The sequence below is a fragment of the Lampetra fluviatilis genome, chromosome 40 (assembly GCF_964198595.1).
Source record: "Lampetra fluviatilis chromosome 40, kcLamFluv1.1, whole genome shotgun sequence".
NCBI classification, from domain to species: Eukaryota; Metazoa; Chordata; class Hyperoartia; order Petromyzontiformes; family Petromyzontidae; genus Lampetra; species Lampetra fluviatilis.
In genome coordinates, this window is record NC_136314.1 from 4,194,729 (window position 1) to 4,214,163 (window position 19,435).

Consider the following 19,435-nt stretch of genomic DNA (forward strand, 5'->3'; position numbering starts at 1 on the left):
CCACACAGATGGGTTCTCGGGAAGCCATTTGCTGGGATGAATGTACGTCCCAGCTACATCGCAGCTACAGTGGGCATTTTGAGTTTCACAGATCCACATGCTTTGCCCACCCTTGCCTCCAGGTGCTCACCACCACCCTTGTACGTAGCCAACCGCGCTAATAGCACGTGCGGGGGAAGGACAACAAACTAAACACAAACAGGCAGTTAAATTTCGATTTAAAGCTTTCGTGACTGCAGGGACTCATCTTCTTGGTTCTTTCGGTAAAGTCACGTAGAATGGAAATAATAAAATAATAAAAATAATTAAATTATAAACTCATTCTCACGACGTTCTCCACCTGAGGACGGCTGCTTGCGTTGTGGCCGAAACGTCGTGAGAATTATTTTATTATGTTTTATTTTTATTATTTGATTACTTCCATTCTACGTGACTTTACCGAAAGAACCAAGAAGGTGAAACAGGCAGCTCTCAAGAAATTCGTTTTCAAGCGAGATGATTTAAAAGTGCGCATCTCCAGCGGCTTCCTCATATCGGAAGGGAGAGCTTTCCAGACGGCCGCAGAAGCGCGTCTGAACGCGCGCGGTGCATTGGCCGTCTTTGTTCGATGGCCAGCCAACAGCCGCTGCTGCGTGGATGACCGGCTACTGTCGGGCCAAACCTCTGATTAAAGGTTCAGGTGCAGCCCTGCAATCGCATGCTAATTCCACATTGCTAGTGGAAGGGCCCGACACTTGAGGGGAGCTCCAGAGGGCTTCTCTGGAGGGTGTTTTGGCCTACTCTTCCACGCTGGCCAGACGTCTTGGAATTGGGTGAGAGTTCTCACGTTCACGCCTACCACACATGACCTGGCGATCTACCGGGCTGTGGTAGAACCCGTGTATGCTGCTGTGTGGACAGAGGCGATGGAAGGGTGACTTAAACACCTTGCCCCGTTGTCTCGACTGCCACGTGGCCTCTGGGTTGCAAGTGCGGCTTGCTGACCGTTTACACTGCTGTGACAGCATACAAACCTCGTGTATGCCACGCTAATAGTGTTTGTTCCTTAGCAATCAAATCGAAATGTTTACGTTTCAAGAGCTGGAAAAGAAGCCAGATTACACAATCAAATATAATCTTAACTTTATATTTATGCAGTCGTTGGTTACTGGACATCTGTGAAAAAGAGCTTCATAGCTCATCGGATTTCTCCACGATGAATACATATTCTGAGTTTCCGAGCAGGATGAGTTGTAACATCAGCCCACTCTGCCACCAATCGCAGGGTCAATCACACACTCCTGATACCTGGAGTAAAACCGAGGCTCCAGGCGATGCCGGCTGAACATCGTGACGCAGCGTTGGTGCCCTGAGCCAACCACAAGCCACCTCCTGTTCGAAGGTCATTGAATTAAGTTCCAGACTCGGCGTCGACGAATAATTCAACGTGAAAAAATGTCACCGAATATTTGTTAGCTTTTAAATGAAAACAAATGAGTGGAAACAGATGAAAGCGGCGTGCAAATATTCGCAGCATGCCTGCACACATACGCATCTCCCATTATGGCCCATAATCATCTTAGAGATTGTCACTCTTCATTAACGCTTGCATGTCCTCCGTGTGAACTGTCGCCTGATGAAGACAGTTGTAATTACTGGCGAAACGTCGTACTCAGATTGTAAATGTTGTGGCTTGGCTCTCCAACACACCGGTGTGCTGTACTAGTGACGAATTGCCACGTTGTGTTTACGTGACAAACCTTACTAGTTGGCTGTGTCGGGTGGTGGCTGGTTTAACGACACATTTATATATTTATGTGATCTGACCCAAGAAACCTCTATTTAGGATGATATTGGTCGCGAAATCCTACGTGTTAAACTGATCTTTACCTATAACGGAACTTGTACTGATAGTACAATTCTCTCTGGCCAGGTAGTGCTGGTACAAGTTCAATTCCCAGTCACAAGGGGGTTGGCTCGGCACGGTCATCATCGTGTCTCCAGGGTAGATCAGAATCCTTCAATTTACATTGGAAGAATCTGATGAGTTAGGAAGCTCTTTTCGCAGATGTCCAGGATAAAATCACGCACGCTGAATTGAGCTAAATCAGCAGTGTTCATCCTACAGAAGCCAGACTCGTCCCAGACATAGGAATGTGGACGTGCCACCACGTGGTCATGTCCATGAATGGAAAGGAGCAACTGGCAAATGTTGTTTTGAGCAGCTTGAGATGCCACTGCCATTTACATTTCTCGTGAACCCAAATTGTATTTCGTTTTATGAAAAAATAATTTATAAGATAAATTCCATCCATTCTCAATCCACCAATGGATGAAGAGCAATCCACTAATGCCATGTCAGTCGTGGGGGTTCTCTGGCCATACTTCACCACACTGGTCAGGGCAGGTTGGTGAAGGGTGGTGATCGCGGGTCACCAAGTTTCATAGCGCAGCTCGACGGCACTGTGCAGGGCACTTCGTGAATTAATTTCAGCCGGCTAAAGTAGACATTAAAAATTTCGATTTAAAGCTTTCGTGACTGCAGGGATTCATCTTCTTGGTTCTTTCGGTAAAGTCACGTAGAAGGGAAATATTAAAATAATAAAATAATAAAATAAAATAATATAATAAAATAACATAATATAAAAATATAATATAATAAAATAATTGTGTTATGTTTATTTTTATTATTTCCCTTCTACGTGACTTTACCGAAAGAACCAAGAAGATAGACATTAAAAACCCTATGAATGTCATTCGCAAGTCCAGTAAAAAATAGTTTTCCTTCCTTTCATACGTAGGCTTTCACAACCAAGATGATGCTTTGCGATTGGGATTCCTTTTGGGTGGGGTCGTCGTGTGGGCATCACATCAGATAGATATGCAACCTCTAATTTTGTGCAAAATTGTCAACGTTTTGCCTGCTTCTCAAAAACAAAAATTTGCCGATTTTTTTATGGGAAACGAAATCGGCGTGGCACATTTTGCTCCCACACGACAGCTGACTTCGCGTGGTTCTGGTCGGGTGGCGCAGGGCTACAAATCGAATTGACAAGGCACCGCCTATTTTTCCCCGCTTCGTACGCGCGAAAGGGTGGGTAGAGTGCTCGCTTTCATTTGGGCACTCAAATATTGAGGGTGGGGGGTTGGGGGGGGATGAAATTCCATTGTCTCATGGCAAGGCTCAGTCTTCGCCTGCAGACCACCACTGCCACCTGTCGCAGCGCAGGGCTTCGTCCGCTGAGTGTGCGTGTCGCAGAGCGTCTTCCTCGGTGTGATGTCCGCACATTTCGTTTCACGGTGGCGAGATGTTAACTTCCTCGCCCGGTATGCAGGAGGTTGTGGGTTCTATCCCGACCCTGACGCCTGCTATATATTTGGAGTTTGCACATTCTCCCATAGTCACATTTCCCAAGTCATTACATTAACCTTGCTCAATTCGATAAACTTATGAGCTTGTAATCCATTACACTTTCTTCCTGGGCCACCTGACACTATGAGCCTTTAGGTTCGTGCTCGGCAAACTGTGATTTCGGGATTATTCCGCGCGACAACGAAAAAACACGCGCATGTTGCCAAATCGCGTCGAAATTACTCGTAGCAAACCGTTGCCTCCCGCGGGGAAAATAGCGGAAGCCACTTTGTGCGTTTTATTTGTTTCCCATTGATCGCTCAAGATGACCCGCGGAAACTCCCACCACACGTGGCTGTTGTCGCCGGCGTCTCGTTAATAAATCATGCATTTGTCACGGATTCCGTTGAGTGTTAATGCAGATAAGGCAATGCGTGAGTCGGGAGATTCATTGCGGAGTAAAACAATGGGAGTAGGCTAAGCAAGCTGTGCAAGCCTATTCGATAAGCGAGCCATTGCATTCTTTTCCAAAGCCTCCTGCATAGTTTTTTTGAATGCAGTGACGTGGTTAAATAAAGCGCCTCGGTGGTTTGTGTAGTTGAATGTAAAGTGTGTCTCTGCCTGGAATTAGAATGTAGGCCTCACTTATCTCTGTTGGTGGTCTTTAAATAGTCTTTGGTTCTTTCGGTAAAGAACCAAAAAGTGTGGATTCCTGCAGTCACGAAAAACTTCAAATCGAGATTGGTCTTTCAATGTTGCATTCTCATCGCCGGGGCCACTGTTTCCGTAGGACGACCTCGAGGTTACACGAGGAATGTTGAGACCGTTGTAGATGTTGACTGTTATGTCCAACAGAAAATTTAAATACTAAAAAAAACCCAGAGGTGGTAAGTTGGCTCAAGGTGGCTCGCAATGGGCATGTCAGGGACATCAGCTCGGCTGAAATCCTGGGTTTGAATTCGGGTTTGAGCCACTGATCATCACATTTAGTTCACACGTGATTAAACCAGTACATTGAGATCATGGCCTCGGCCCGGTCACCAATAACTACACAAAACAACTAATACAGTATTACATTTGCGTCTATTGGTAATTTGGTGTATTTTAGCTCTCGAGACAATTTGATGCAATTGCAATTCGACAAAAGTTTGCTAAACGTACGCGGGACCAACTACTGAAGTGACTCCAGAAGTAGTTCTGTGCCGTCTACTTGCAGGGCCAGTTAACCAATACGATGTACTGGACCTCTCTAAATAGAGATTCTGATTCTGATGTCATGTGACACTCCTCACTCACTGTGAGCATTCTGCATGGGAACATCATTGCCTCAAGACGTCACAACACGGATAGTGCAATAAGAACGTAAAGTAAAAACATTTTTAAAAAATGCACAGGCTTTTCTCAATCCACTGCTGGATAAAGGCCTCCCCATGCTGTTTCGGTTGTGGGTATTAATGTATTATACTTCACCATGCCGGTCAGAGTTGGTGAGTGAAGGTAGGCATGGCGCCAGTTGAAATATCCCTGACCACTGATGTTGGCCGTGGCTTGGCATCGAACTCAGGTTGCAGGTTTGTAGCGCAGTGGGCTGAACCTTAAGGGCTGCGCCGCCGCTTTCTGCCCAATAGGAATATAAATAACTACATAAATGTGAATTTATAAAAAAAATTTGCCACAAATAGAGATCATTAACTTTTAAAAAATAGCTCGGGAAGAACCTCAAGAACATAAAAAAAAAGAAATCCCTTCGCTGCAAGGGAATTCATTAGCGGATTGAAACAACGTTCAACGAATCTCTGTGAGACCAACCCACACAAACGTAAGAGCAGCTTGGCAATTCACGAAGAGAGCAGTGGACCATGTAACTTCGCACTCGCCCAGTATATACATTTTAATGCGGTGGGCGGGTGAGTGGGTGGGTTGGTACATATCCAATTCATCGACTTTCCGACAAGGCAATTGAATGCCTAAATCACTTAGAATTGCATCTCTAATAGTGGCTCCTTCATTGGCCATACGGAATCGCCAGTAATGCGTCACCGTGAAGGTTTACATTGAGGCATTAAAGCATCGCGCTGCATCTGAAGAAGCCTTCAAGTGATTTCTGGCTCAAATTAGCTTTGAGGTGGTGCTCATGTCCTGTCTGCAGCCCTGAACCCGTGGAGGAAATTCCACATTCATATGGCAAAGGCCACTGTTGACTTCCCTCCTAAAGTGGTACTCATTTAATCAATCCCAGAGGTATTATGAGCTGGCACCACTGAGTTTCCTGGATTTCGAATCCAGGCAGCTGCCTGTGATTAAACTGGGTCCTAAAGTGAATTGAGTTGATTGATGGTCTCAGCCCAGCGACCAAATGATTGCAGAAAATAAAGGATACCGCATACATGGTCCTGCACTTAAATTCCAGCTCTGAGAATTAAAATAACGCATTGACTGTCCGGTAATAAGCATTACTCTCGTACGTAGCGTAAATGGAAAAGTGCTGCTTTGTCCTGTGTGTGGTCTAGAGGTTACTTGAAGGGTTCTCCGAGGTTGCTCTGCGACATCCGGTTCTGTGGGCCATTTTCTAAATCGAGAATTAAGCAATGCTCTGCGAGAAATCCGAAGGGATATTTAATCTTGGGAAGTGATGCTGAGAGCGTATTTTTTGCAATAAAATGTGGGGATAATTACAGGAACTAAATATATATTTCAAGGAGTCGAACCCAGGTCACTGGGTTCGTAGCGCAGTGAGTGAGAACACTGTGACACCCACAATTAGGCAAGCACAAAGAAATGTAAGATTAAACAAGCTAGCAATGGATTTGTATAAAGAATGATTATTGATTCAAATGCGCCTGAGATAAAAAATTGTATCAGCCGAGAATGAAATTGTTAATGGTAAAACTGCCACACTGCCAAATGTCACGGCTTTGCTAATTTAAATGTAATCTTTTTTTTCCTTTCACAGGGACCAGAAGGTGTAGCTGGGCCTCCTGGAGTCAGGGTAATTACCGCGACACACGAGGGATGGTGGGAAAAGTCCATGGCCTGACATAAAATGTGCTCCAGTTAATGGTGAATAAAAATCTAAATGTCATCTCGTCGGAGGTAGAAATTGATTGGGTTTTTTTTTTTTACAGGTGGGTAACATCATTTTGTTTGTGACTTAAGTGACATCTGGAAATTAATGATTTTAGAAAATCCAGAGGAGACTGGAAAAAACCCCATACTTGGCAACAGATTTCCAAACGTGGTGGGAAGATGTTATCTCTCTCGCCTGGCTCGCAGGAGATCGTGGGTTCAATCCCAGACCCTGACGATGCCTGTTGTATATTTGGAGTCCGCGTGTTTTCTCTCTCTCCCCCCGTGGTGGTCACGTGAATTTTATCCGGATTCCTCCGGTTTTTCCCTCCACATTTAGACTCAACACGCATTGAGACTATTTGTCCACGACTATAATGATGATGATAAAAGCCACCTCTATGGTCAGCTATCAACACGTGTGGCCAGGACGCCTTTGAACATTACCTGCTAAATAAAATAGAATAATAAATATTCTGTGGGTCTTTCGGTAAAGCCACGTAGATATAAAAAAAATAATAAAAAATATCACGACGTTTCGATCGCAACGCACGCAATCGTCATCAGGTGAACAAAAATCGCGAGAGAGCTACTGAGGCAGGATGTTATAAAGATTTGAGATGGGTGTAGTCCAAGGGTCATAAGCGAAGTGAGCGGGGCTAGTGATGAAATTTGCATGTAAATGTAAGATTGGAGAGCTGAGCTACCTCCACGACGACGAAGCTGTGGGAGTGGCCATTGTATTGTGTGTATGAGCAATGTATGAGCACCACAACCTTAGAACCACTGATGGCGCAAACCTTAGAGAAACATTACAATTGCATCTGATTTATTCATTCCTACTCAGGCCATGGAACAATCAATGATTCCTCATTCGTACCCCTACGGGACACAGGACTTATAACGTTACAGCCCGCGTACATTTCCAGAGAGGAGGTGGTGGCAGTGGTGGTGGTTTGGGTGAGACCTTCATCCAGCAGTGCATTGAACCATGGCTGTTGGTGACGAAAGTACAATTCTTGAAGATGCAACTCAAATAGAGGTCGCGTCACTGACGCTGACTGCTCCAGACGGACAAGTGGAAGAACGCTCATCGCCATTGGCAGCAGCCTTGAGCAATTGGTGGGAAATTCCACATTATCATGGTGGGAGCAAATCTATTCAAAATTGGCATAAAATTGTTATACAAAGATTAGTACTGTGCTCATTATGTAGACCCCCACGAGTATGATACTTATGATGATGATGATTATGATCATGATAGTGTTTTTCTGAGTTTACCCCGGACAAATTGTTTCCGAATGTCAGTTTCAGTGTTCTAACCTTTCTCTCTTTCTGTCTGTCTGCGCCATGTCCTTTCTCAAATGCTTCGGCGATCATAGCCTCTCCCTTCCACTCAGCTCTTTCCCGGAATTTAATTTTTACTCTGGAACTTTGCATGCAGTTGTTCAAATTGCTCGTGCACTTAATTCGCTTAGTCTCCCGCTTTGGAACCACAGCCACAGAATTTGACATTTATTCAAATGGACAATTATGCTCATGTCTGTGAATGCTGTGGGTTTACCCGGCAACACACCGGTGTGCCGAACTATTAAGTAATTGTAAATATTGTGAGTTTACTCTCCAACACACCGGTGTGCCGAACTAATAACTAATTTACACATTTTGTTTTACGTGACAAACCTTACTCATTGGGTGGTGGCGGGTTTAATGACACGACATTTATATTAATGTGATCTAACCCCAAAAAACCCTCATCGATAATATTAGTTGCAAAAGCCTACGTGTTAAATGATACTCGTGTCTGCCTACTTCAAGGATCGTTGAGGTTGACTATCATCTCTACTGGTAACCCACAGCCGTGCGAACTCCACCTTCCCATGGTGGGGACCAGTTTTATCCGCAGTGATAATAAATCTTCCTTTTTTTTGCGTGCCTGCAGGGTGACCCGGGGGAGCGAGGAACTCAAGGCGAGAAGGTAATAACGGCTCTTGCGAGGAAAGGGAGAGAAATATAAAATATAGATCTTACACAATTACTTTCATTTAATCAATATTACTGTCAGGCGTGTGGGAGCTGAAACTTGCTTAAGTATTTGAGCCCGTGCTTGGCGGATGTGTCCGGGACGTTCGCTTCATTTGTATGGAGGTGGTGATGCGGAGGATGCTTCTTTTTTTGCGAGTGCACCCGCGTGCACTCGCACGTCGAACGGTCGCGCAGAGACAAACATCCCCATCTTGAACGGACTGTTGGGGAAAATTCTCTTGGCCAGCAGCTGTTAAGGGCCCGGAAAAGTGCACGGAGGGGACTGCGCGGCCAACATTAAGCATGGCCACCTTTGTTTAAAAGTTACGCATACGCGCATAAGCAAACAGAAGGCATATAAATTCCCCATATTGCTTCCAACAGACTGCTGGGTAGAAGTGGTGTTCGCGAGCACCTGTTAGCGCTGGTGGTGTGGTCAGCACCATGGACAGCCAGCAGTGCAGCAGGCACACATGTTCGGCTGAGTCAACTGAGGAGAGGCCCAGGAATGATTGAGATGTTATCAGTGGGCCTTAATCGACCTCAGGTCGTCGGGTTCGCAGCACAGGACGCTAATCACTATGCCAGTGCACCCATCCAACACAGGCACAAAGACAAAGATCCCCCGTATAGCCTTGGACAGACTGTTGGAGCCAGTGCTGCTAGCGAGCACCTATGAAGGCCGACATGGCACACGAGGGGGTGGTTGCCACCACCACCACGCCCGGCCGCCTTTGTCTCCCCAGTGGCAATGTTTACACATCGCACCAGGTACTCATTTGATGCTGAGTCGACCTAGAGAAGGCCCAGGACCGGTTCAGATAATCGTCACTGGGTGTTGGCCATGAGCTGAAATTGAACTCGCCGGGTTCGTAGCACAGCATGTTAACCACTACACCACCGCTCTCCACACACACACACACACATCCACACACGCGTTCTCTCTAAAAGTAATACATACGCTCGTACATACATTCACACGTACGCTCCATAGTAATGCATGCTTTTTTCTCAGTTAATTAATGCACAGACACAGTTTCATAGGAACGCATGCACATGCACAGTGGTGCAAACACGCTCTGTCACACACTCACAGTAATGCATGCAAACACATACACAGTCACTGCAATGCATGCACACTCGCACAAGACACACCGCACCAGGTACTCATTTGAGGCTGAGTCGACCGAGGGGAGGCCAAGGACCGGTTCAGATAATCGTCACTGGGTGTTGGCCGTGAGCGGGAATTGAACTCGGGTCACCGGGTTAGTAGCTAACCGCTCCACCACCGCTCCCCATAACAACAACAACCGCCATTCGCCACTAAGTGGCGGTGACGTCACCACGACGCTTGTGCCAGGCCAAGTGCACCTTGAGGGCACGTGAAGTGTCGAACGCCCGCTGGCAGGAGGTCACGGGGCAGACCCAGCAGGTGCCACGGGTCGACTGACCGATGCACACTCACGCACACACAGTCATACACCGTCACACACTGGTGTGATGTTGATGACGGTGAATGACCTATTGTGTTGATAAACTATTACATTTCCTGACTTTGATCATGAAATATTTTCTATTATTACAATTAGGCTGATGGGTTTTTATATAAAGTGATGATTATGATTAAAGTTACGTATTACATTTTTCCCCGTGATAATTATTTTCATGCTGATCCTTTGTATAATGGAAAGTTATTATTATCTTGTGGTTATTATGGTAATTGGATCGTGATTGTGTTGATGATGAACGTTTTAATAACGGAAATGACAATAATGTGAATGTTAAAATACTTGGATGATGATGATGGTGGTGATGATGATGATTATTTCTTTAACGGTGATGACAGCGATGATTAATATTTTTCAATGCAATGTTAATTATATAATTACATGTATTTATTGTGATGACTGAATCTCTGCTTCCTTCTTCATAATATTTGTTTTATGATTCTGTTTGTTCGTATTTATTTAGAAAGATTTGATCATTTAATGGCAATCAGAAAATGATTATAATAATAATCAAGGCAATTATGTAATATGTTTTCGATTATGTTGATTAGTATTTATAATCTAAGCTTTGATTATTTACTGGAAATCTAATGATGATGAAGATGATGGTAATAATGATGAGAGCAGTCATGTCAGATTATTTTTAAGAGGATAATGATGGTGGTGGTGGTGGCGGTTGTTGTTGGTGGTAGTGGTGGCGACTATTTATTGGTACATTGTTGTTGTTGTTCAGGGAGAGAGGGGGCAACCGGGTCTTGATGGAAAGGATGGCCTTGATGGAAAAGATGGCCCGCCTGGACCTTCAGGACCCCGAGTGCGTGCCTTTGGCCCATGACATCAACATTCGCCAGCGCCATCATCTGCACAATGAAGACCGCACTGCTCATTCAATCCTAGGATCTCAATGCGCAATACACGGAGAGCAGGAGACATAACAGAACCAGGGGCAACCGACTAAACTAGGGAAGGCCACTTTAACGAGATGGGTTTTCAAAGCAGACTTAAACATATCTACCGACTCACCATTCATAACAACGCATTTCTCGCAGTTTTCAACATTTACGATAACAAGATCCCCTTATGTGGAGTAATTATATTATTCGATTGTTCTCACGATTGCCTTCTTGTAATTGACGTGCAGTCTGATTATCGGGTTGATTCACTTTCAGGAATGTAACCATGGGCAGAGAGTGGCGACTCTCACAATCGGAAGGTAGCAGGTTTTAGACGCCACGTTCAATGCCAGGATCACAATCGGAAGATGATGTCTGGTGGTTGACCCAGCCCAATCATTTTCTCCAACGGCGCTCCTAATCTAGGCACCACTTTGTGCAAAGTCAGCAACGGACGTTTTATGGATCGACTGGCGCCGGCATATGAACGTGGAGTTTCCAAGCTTAGCTCAGGCCATTAATGGCGATGAGCTCCACCTCACGCTCGTTTTGAGTGCAGAAACACAGGAGAGTTATTTTGATGAGACCTGTGTTGTCACGTGTGCCTAAACGTGTGATGTCAATTCACAGGGAGATCCGGGCAAGCTGGGCGACCCCGGGAGAGATGTAAGTTTTATCCCAACCAAAATCTGAGAGACATTTCTGAACGCTTCTCCACGAGTCTTAATGTTTATAAAATCGCCAACGCCCAAGCACCGACTTAGAACATCTTGGTTGAACACCATCCCGCTGTGTATACGGCGGCAGATGAGCTCACGCGCACCATAAACCGTGGTGCATGTTGGGGGATCACTGCCGTTCTTGCCCTTACGCCGCTGCCCTCGTCACCAACGTCTATTGCCGCCACTCTTGAACCGCGTGACCCCCGCTCGCTGTCACGCGGGCAACACGCCGCCCCTCCAACCGTCGTGAAATCCGTCGTGGATCTTTTTGAACCGCCTTTCGCTGCATTGTTGATCGCGGCTTCTGCTTTGTAAGGCACGGCCGCATCGTCTTCATCGCCGTCATCCCACCTTAGTTTACGACCACCGCGGTGCCCTTGTGTGGCCCTGAGTAGGGCTGCCCAGGTGTTCCTGGAGGGCCAAAGCTCGAGGCCGAGGGCAGGATGCCACGTGGCGATGGCCACTCACTCCCTCGTGTGCCGAGCCGGCCTTTATAGGTGACAGCACTCGCCCCAACAGTCCGTTGAAGGCTATAGGGGGATCTTTGCCTTATTACATATTTGTTTTTGTGCTTTCTCTCCTAATGTGCCACAGGGCTTGCCTGGCCTGCGAGGAGAACCTGGAATTCCTGGAGCAGTGGGGCCTCCGGGAACTCCGGGAAGCAACGTGAGTTTATTAGGACGTCAACGATGATACGAGACGCAGACCCATTGACGAGGCCTCGCTTCGGTCGCGCCGACAGCGCGGCTCAAACAATGTGGCCAAAACGCACGTGGCCGCCGTGCTGCTCAGGAATAAGGGGGGGGCTTTGTACGTATGTACTTTGAACTTCTTTCACGCCGTACGTAGCCAACCGTGCAGATTGGGAGTAATTCATCGGCACCATCACCATCATCAGCAGCGGTTGTAGAGGCAAAACTGTCATCGTTGTAATTTTTTGTCGAATTCATCGGCAGTAGCGTCGGCTACAAGATTTGCCACCGTGGCCTCGACTTTCGGCCGTCCACCGTATTTCTGTTCGCGAGCATTGCTCAGCACCCGGGCTCGCAGCAGAGCCTTCCGCAGCAGCAGCCGCGCCTCCGATTCGCACGGTTGGCTACGTACGGCGCGACAGAAGTTCAATGCAAATACGTACGTACACAGAGAGCAACTCTGAACCTCCTCTTCGACACCAACTGCCAGGCGTCGTTTCGTTTCACCATGGGTGCCCCCCCCCACGCCCCCCCGTGTCTCTGCCCGCTCTCGTGGCCCCGCAGCTCGCTGTAGATCTCTCTCCGCAGCGATGCTCACAGCCTCCCCGAGAGCGGGGAAGCAGTACCGTTACCGCCGGGAGTCGTTTTTCTCCGTGGGAACGCACCGCCGTCTGAAACGCCATCCCGCTGTGCTTTCGCTACGACAGCAGCAACAGCAGCGTTCAATCTGCACCGACTTCGAAGAGACACTTTAAGATTCTCAGCTACTCTATCCCCTGGCCTTCGAGCGACGCATTGAGCCAACGCTACATGCCTCAGAGTCACGGTCATTTGTGTCCACAAAATATTGTACGTGATAAAAAAATATTTGTATTATTGTCTCCAATTCAGGCAAAGGGTTGGTGGATTACATAACGCTGCCCCAATAGAGGGCCATTGCCATAAATGGCCCTGCTTTTACGTGCTTGCCTTGTTTAATTGTTGTGTTTGTAATCAGGGGAAAGCGGGAGAAGATGGAAAACCCGGTGAACATGGAAAAGATGTGAGTGCTGCCCTCCTTGAACATTCCCATGATGCTTCATTGACCCTATCAATGATTGGCCAATTGAATTGCTTGCAAGCCATCGATTTAACAACATAACCAAAAAATTAAATTTCAATAACATGCAGTTAGCTTTATTATTATCCAGCAATTATACTGTGAAGTAACACGCGCCTCAAACTTGTGCCCGGTATCCATCAAGTTATGCATATCTGGTCACACAGACAGGCCTCCCGGCTCACAAGCCACACTCCTAACTTTGGCTTTAAAACACAGGTCTCCCTCGAATTTTGCGCAGGTGCCGGTTTGTGTGATTCCGCGCTGTGCGCGCGGCTGGCCTAATTCGCGATGTGCGGTTTGAATTCACTCGACGTGCGGCTATGCCAGCGGTCAGCAACCGAAATAATAATAAGAAGAAGAAGAAGAAGATCCATCGGTGTAAAAAAAAAAATCCCGCAACTTTTAAAAAGCCCCCAATGCACATGGGTGAATACCAGACGGGGGTCCCTTATTAAATGACCGTCACGAAGCAGTCACTTCAAAGGGCCGCACGTTGCCGGCCCCCTTGGCTACGCGGTGGGACAGCAAGCAGGTTGCGGTCCGCACCTCTGATTAGCACGGTTGGCTACGTACGGTGCGAAAGAAGTTCAACGTACGTGCGTGCGCGCGTTTTCACTTTGCGTGCTCCCTTGGAAGGCGTCTACCGCTTAAAATGGGGGCGGAACCTGTGCAGGGGAAAGAAGTGTGTCTTGTAATCTGGAGAATACGGCCACTTGGATCTGGTTTTGTGGCACTGTCATTAAACCGATCGGTTTGAAATCATGAGGATCACGAGTTCACAAACCCGGCTGGAGATCAACTCAGCCGATCATCATCCGTCTTAGGTGCATAAAATGCGTACCCAAGGCAGCAGTGGCTATGCAGTTGTTCAATCCCTTGCCATAGAAATGTGGAATTTCCACCACTGTCCCATAGTCATAGGGAAGTTTTATGAACCGAGCAACCTGGACAGACTCTGTTGAGCATCACGCCACCCCGGCCTTTACCTCGTGACATTGTGTGACGGTCGTGGCAATGGCGGCGTCGCGCTGCGTGCGTGTGCGTGTGTGTGGCGTACAGGGTGCTGAAGGGAGCCCCGGTGAAGATGGGAAAAAGGTGAAGCCTGCACGTTCCTCCGTGTCACTGTTGCATCGTCTTACCGTCGCAACGTGCGCCGCCGCCTTGCGGCGTGCAGCTCGTTGCTCCGCATCGCGTTCTGTTGCGCCAGGCAAACCTTGCCTTTTTCCGCTGCAGTGCTTCCAAATGCATTGCAGTGCCTACACTCGCATCGCGTTGGACGCATTTCGTTGCAGCGGGTTGCAATCACATCTCACCGCGTTGTATCTTCCGCGCAGCACGGCGATACGTGTGCCATCACAGCGCGATGGCATTGCCTCGCATTAATTTGTACTGCACTGCATTAATTTTTCCCGCATATTGCATTTCCCATTGCATTGTCTCTCTGAGTCATGTTGCCCGTGTTCCTTTGCTCTGTGCTGTATTTATTTCGTCCGTTCCGTCGTCTGTTTCTAGGGCGTTTCAATAATTCTGTTAAACTGCATTGCATCCTTCTCTCCGTATTGTATTATCCACCGCGTTGTCTCTCCGCTGCATTATTCTTTTCACTGCACTCCACCGGCTTCCTGTCAGGTCTGGGATTCATTTTAATATTGCAGAGATTTTTTTTTTATGAATTCGTGATGGGCTTTCCCCTGCCTCCTAACCTCTCTTCTCTCTCTCATCTCACTCTGCTCCCCCTCCACACTCTATCTTACCTCTCTTCTCTCTCATCTCACTCTGCTCGCCCTCCACACTCTCTTTTACCTCTCCTCTCTTATTATTGGTTCTTTCGGTAAAGTCACGTCGAAGGGAAATACTAAAATAATAAAATTAAAACAATAAAATTCTCACGACGTTTCGATTGCAACACAATCAATCATCATCAGGTGTTGATTGCTTGTGTTGCAATCGAAACGTCGTGAGAATGTTATTATTTTATTTGTATTATTTTATTATTTACCTTCTACGTGACTTTACCGAAAGAACCAAGAACATGAATCCCTGCAGTCCCGAAAGCTTTAAATCGAGATCTCTCCTCTCTTCTCTCTCTCATCTTACTCTACTCTCTGGCACACTATCTCCGCTCCAGCAATCAAGGCCGCCAGCAGACAGTGGCCCGCAGGCAAACCCTTCGTTCCGTGGGAGCGTAGCTCCTTGTACGGCCTCTGCTCCCGAAGTTCAGAATTCTCTTACCGCTTCAACTTCGTGCAGTTGAGCCGCGGCTGCTTTTGCGTGCAAATGATGACTCAAGACCCCCATCTTTTTTCGTTGTGAGCTAATAATCGTTATTTTATGTTGTGTTTTTTTCTTCCTCCCGTGAAACATCTTGAGATGCAGTTGTATTTAGACGCTATATGAATGTGAAATAATTATATAATTTGCAGTGCTTCCTATGATCGCATTGTGCTGACTTATATTGCATTGCATTGTACGTTCTGGCATTGCGTTTCCTCTAAGCAATTAAGTTCTGATTTGGTTTCATCGCATTGCTTCTGGATTGTTAATGCCTTCATTGATTGTCGTAAAGTAAGCATTGCATTGTCCCTTTATTGCGTTCTTTCCCCTTTGCATTCTATTGCTTTGCCTTTGCCATTTGCGCTGCATTGCATAATTGCACTGCACGTATATTTGTATTGGCTTGCTGTGTCCCATCGCTGTGCGTTTCCAATAGGAAAATTCCATCGTACAGCATCGCAATCTATATTAACGAATTATGTCGCCTTCAGGGAGACAAGGGGGATACCGGCACGCCAGGGCGAGATGTAAGTACATTGAATACAAGTAGTATAGTGCACTTTGCCATGCCCATTCGTGAACAGTTGGGGGTCCATGAATATACTGACCACCAGCATAGGAATGTGGAATTTTCACTACTGGCTGGGGGCCATGAATGGATATCCGTGCCTTAAATTTGGCTCGAGTGGTTCATTGAAAAAAATGGCCACATCCCCCCTCTACTGGCAGGCTATTGTCCGCTTGCACGCCGGTGCTGTGTTTACCATTGTCTGCGCAGGGACTGCTGCCATCAGGACGTCCTCTAGGAAAACAACAAAATACCTGTGCTTTGAGATGTTTTATTTTTACTTCACGGGTGCAACGTATATATGGCAGCTGTTTTTGCCGAGTGCCACCAATGATCAAACTTTGACATCCAGCTGTCGTGGCAGCGCATTGATTGGGCTATCGGTCAGAGTACAGCCTAGGCCTATCAAACATGTGCGGTTGACTGCAATGAAGTTCAACACAACGCCGGTGCCCAATCCGGGTCACCAATCAATCCCTGCCCCGGGGGTCAAACCCGGATCAGCTGACAACACTGGCGTTGATGGAACAGCTCTCTTGCCTTGCGACCGTAGGGCAGGGATGGCTCCAAAGGTGAACGGGGAGAGGTGGGATTGCCAGGACCTCAAGGAATCCCGGGTTTCACTGGACCAGCAGGACCCCCAGGGCAGGTGAGTACCCTGGGTAGTCGACGACGACGATGATGCTTGGTATGGATGGATGACTCAAAGTGGTGGTGACGCGGCCCAGCGGTAGGTAGCGCCGTCACCGGCGGGGGGGGGGGGGGTGTAAACTGCGGTGGGCGCTAAAGACCCCCGGGGTGTCACTGAGTGGGCATTCGCGCGTCGACGTCACGGTTAAATTTTGATAAATTACGCGGAAATTATTCCACTGGGATTAGACTCACATGGACAATCATCGCCCGCCTCCCCCCCCACCTCCCACCTACTGGTAGACTAATGCCTGCTTGCAGGCCAGGTGCTAAGTCACCGTGTGCCCGCAGGGATAGCTGCCACTGTGGGGCGAGATGCGATGTAAGTCGCTTATCGCGTTGTTAAAGCATTCTGAGACGCCCCGGCTTACAGGGGCATCTGTCAAAAAAACAAATCGTTATCGCTGCGACGCACCAGTGCTTTCTCTCCCAGCGCTAGCCCCTCCATTCGGGAATCCCTCTCCTCTTCGTCTGCCTTCATAAGTCCTCTCATTCATCGCCTTAATGCCAAAGGTGACACCGTATGATCGGTGAGCGTCGTCAGCCCGTCCACGGCTCACCTCCGACCCCACACGTCTCTGCCTCTGGGCGCAAAGCCTCTCTGGCTCTGACAGCGTCGACCCCAGCGAGATGCAGTGGTCCACGATGAGTTTGGGTGATGGACCAAGTCTCCCCTGCGCTTAGCAAGGGACTTCCTGGCACGGCCGTCAACACGGCTGCTGCACCCCCCGCCGCTAGTTCGGGCTCTGCCATAGGCAAGCAAATTAAACCCCCGACTACTCCCAAGCAAAAAACTCAAATGAATGAACAAAGTAAGAAATGGCTGTCTCACAGCTCCCGTCTGGTGGAGACGTTTCCCCGCCAGCTCCGGCTCGCGCGAGCGCCTGCTGGGCCACCCCAGCAGGCGCTCGCACGGCGCTGGGGCCGGGGCCGTAACGGACACCGTCGGGGGCTCAGGCGATGTCGACGAAAACGGCTCGTCGCCCGCGCCCCCTTGATGAAACTGAGTGCGCGCGTGTGTGTGCGCGTTCGCGTGTGTGTTTGTGTTTCTTTTGCCAGGTTCTTATGGTGAAGGGAGACTACACTCAGACGCAGGGCTTGCCAGGGTCTGCAGGCGTCCCGGTAAATGGCAGATTCTTCTCGCCGATGTGAAATGTGTGTGTGCGTGCCGCGGTGGCGAGATGTCAGCTACCTCGCCGGTTATACAGGAGGTCGTGGGTACGATCCCGACCCTGACGCCTGCTCTATGTTTGGAGTTGGAATTATTCTCTCTCCCCGGGGTCGTGTGGATTTTTCTCCGGGTCCTCCGTTTTTTTTCTCCCTCTGCATTTCGAGTCTTTGGCTGCTGTAAATTTTCACGTGATGATAAGCCGCTTCGTTGGGCTATCATGTGTGATAGCCGGTTCGCTTCTGTAAAAAAAAAGAGATATAATAGCTCAGCGGGCCTTACCTGGTAAAATAAAACATAGTTTAGTTTAAAGATGCTGCCGCTAAACAAGCATCAGACCGAATGCATACTCCGTATTAACATTTATATGAATGTCCGCCCGAGTGGAGCTCTGGCGAGAGGTGGCAGTGGGCTTGGCTGACGTTGCGGAGGTCACGAATTCAAATCCCGCTTGGGGGTCGGGGATTCGAGGTGGGTGTTGCGGCCTCGCAGGTCAGAGCACTGGGCCGGTGCCGCTGAGAACCATGGGTTCGACTCCAGGCAGTGACCCGTGATCACCGCCGGACTCCCCTAGGGGATGGAGTTGATGGTGTCAGCCCGGTCAGCAATGACTGCAAAAAAAAAAACCCCCATCACATTAAACTTTGGTTTTGCGCTTGATGTGGCTGACATTCCAGCTCTGGGAATGAAAAAAGCAACCGTCAGTTCGACTGTTATCAGACAAACCCATATCCGAGTGTGTAGGAAAGTGAGATCCCTACTAAGTAAAGGATTAAAGGGTCTCTCGGATTATATTTTTGGCAAGGATTACGCGTCTTGACAGTGAGAGGTTCTTGTACTGCGACAATTTGAAAAGCGAGGTTAAGCGTCATACCAGCGGATGTCGATGAAAAGCCGAAAAAATGTATATCATGCAACGAATTAATAACGTTGTTTACCATTTTAATGACACGTCATAACAGTAAATAAAAAATCTACATCACTACACTTAAAGTGAATGATGTCTCGCAATCTATAAACGTGGCGTGAGCCGTTGTTTTGAAGCGCAACGGCTTCAGACCTGAGCACAGTTTCCACGACGATGTGTGTCGCGCGGTCGCCGTAGATCCAAATCCACCGCTTCCGAAGTGACGCCGCTTCAGTGACTCCACTCTTTGTGTGTGTGTGTCCCCCCTCCCCCCCACAGGGCATTCCGGGTGTTCCTGGTCCAATGGGTCCACAGGTTGGTGAAAATAATGCGAAGAAGTTGTCGCATTTTTTCAACGGCAACAAGAAATTGTTATTTTTGTTGGTATTGTCATCTGCTTTAGCCGTCGTGAAGAAGGCGGGGGGGGGGGGGACATTTGTATTTATCGTGCCGGATGGAGACGGGATCTTGTTTGACATTGTGTGTTTG

General features: G+C 47.8%; 1 protein-coding gene across 1 annotated transcript in view; it reads left to right on the forward strand.

Moving 5' to 3' along the window:
• LOC144946248 (uncharacterized) overlaps positions 1 to 19,435 on the forward strand; it is a 62,765-nt gene that overhangs the window by 26,489 nt on the left and 16,841 nt on the right. The window contains exons 13-23 of the mRNA XM_078875140.1: positions 6,285 to 6,320; positions 8,340 to 8,375; positions 10,664 to 10,744; positions 11,454 to 11,489; positions 12,140 to 12,211; positions 13,235 to 13,279; positions 14,399 to 14,434; positions 16,105 to 16,140; positions 16,735 to 16,830; positions 17,931 to 17,993; positions 19,226 to 19,261. Of these exons, the coding sequence (XP_078731266.1) occupies positions 6,285 to 6,320; positions 8,340 to 8,375; positions 10,664 to 10,744; positions 11,454 to 11,489; positions 12,140 to 12,211; positions 13,235 to 13,279; positions 14,399 to 14,434; positions 16,105 to 16,140; positions 16,735 to 16,830; positions 17,931 to 17,993; positions 19,226 to 19,261 (573 nt within the window). The remainder of the gene's footprint in view (positions 1 to 6,284; positions 6,321 to 8,339; positions 8,376 to 10,663; positions 10,745 to 11,453; positions 11,490 to 12,139; positions 12,212 to 13,234; positions 13,280 to 14,398; positions 14,435 to 16,104; positions 16,141 to 16,734; positions 16,831 to 17,930; positions 17,994 to 19,225; positions 19,262 to 19,435) is intronic.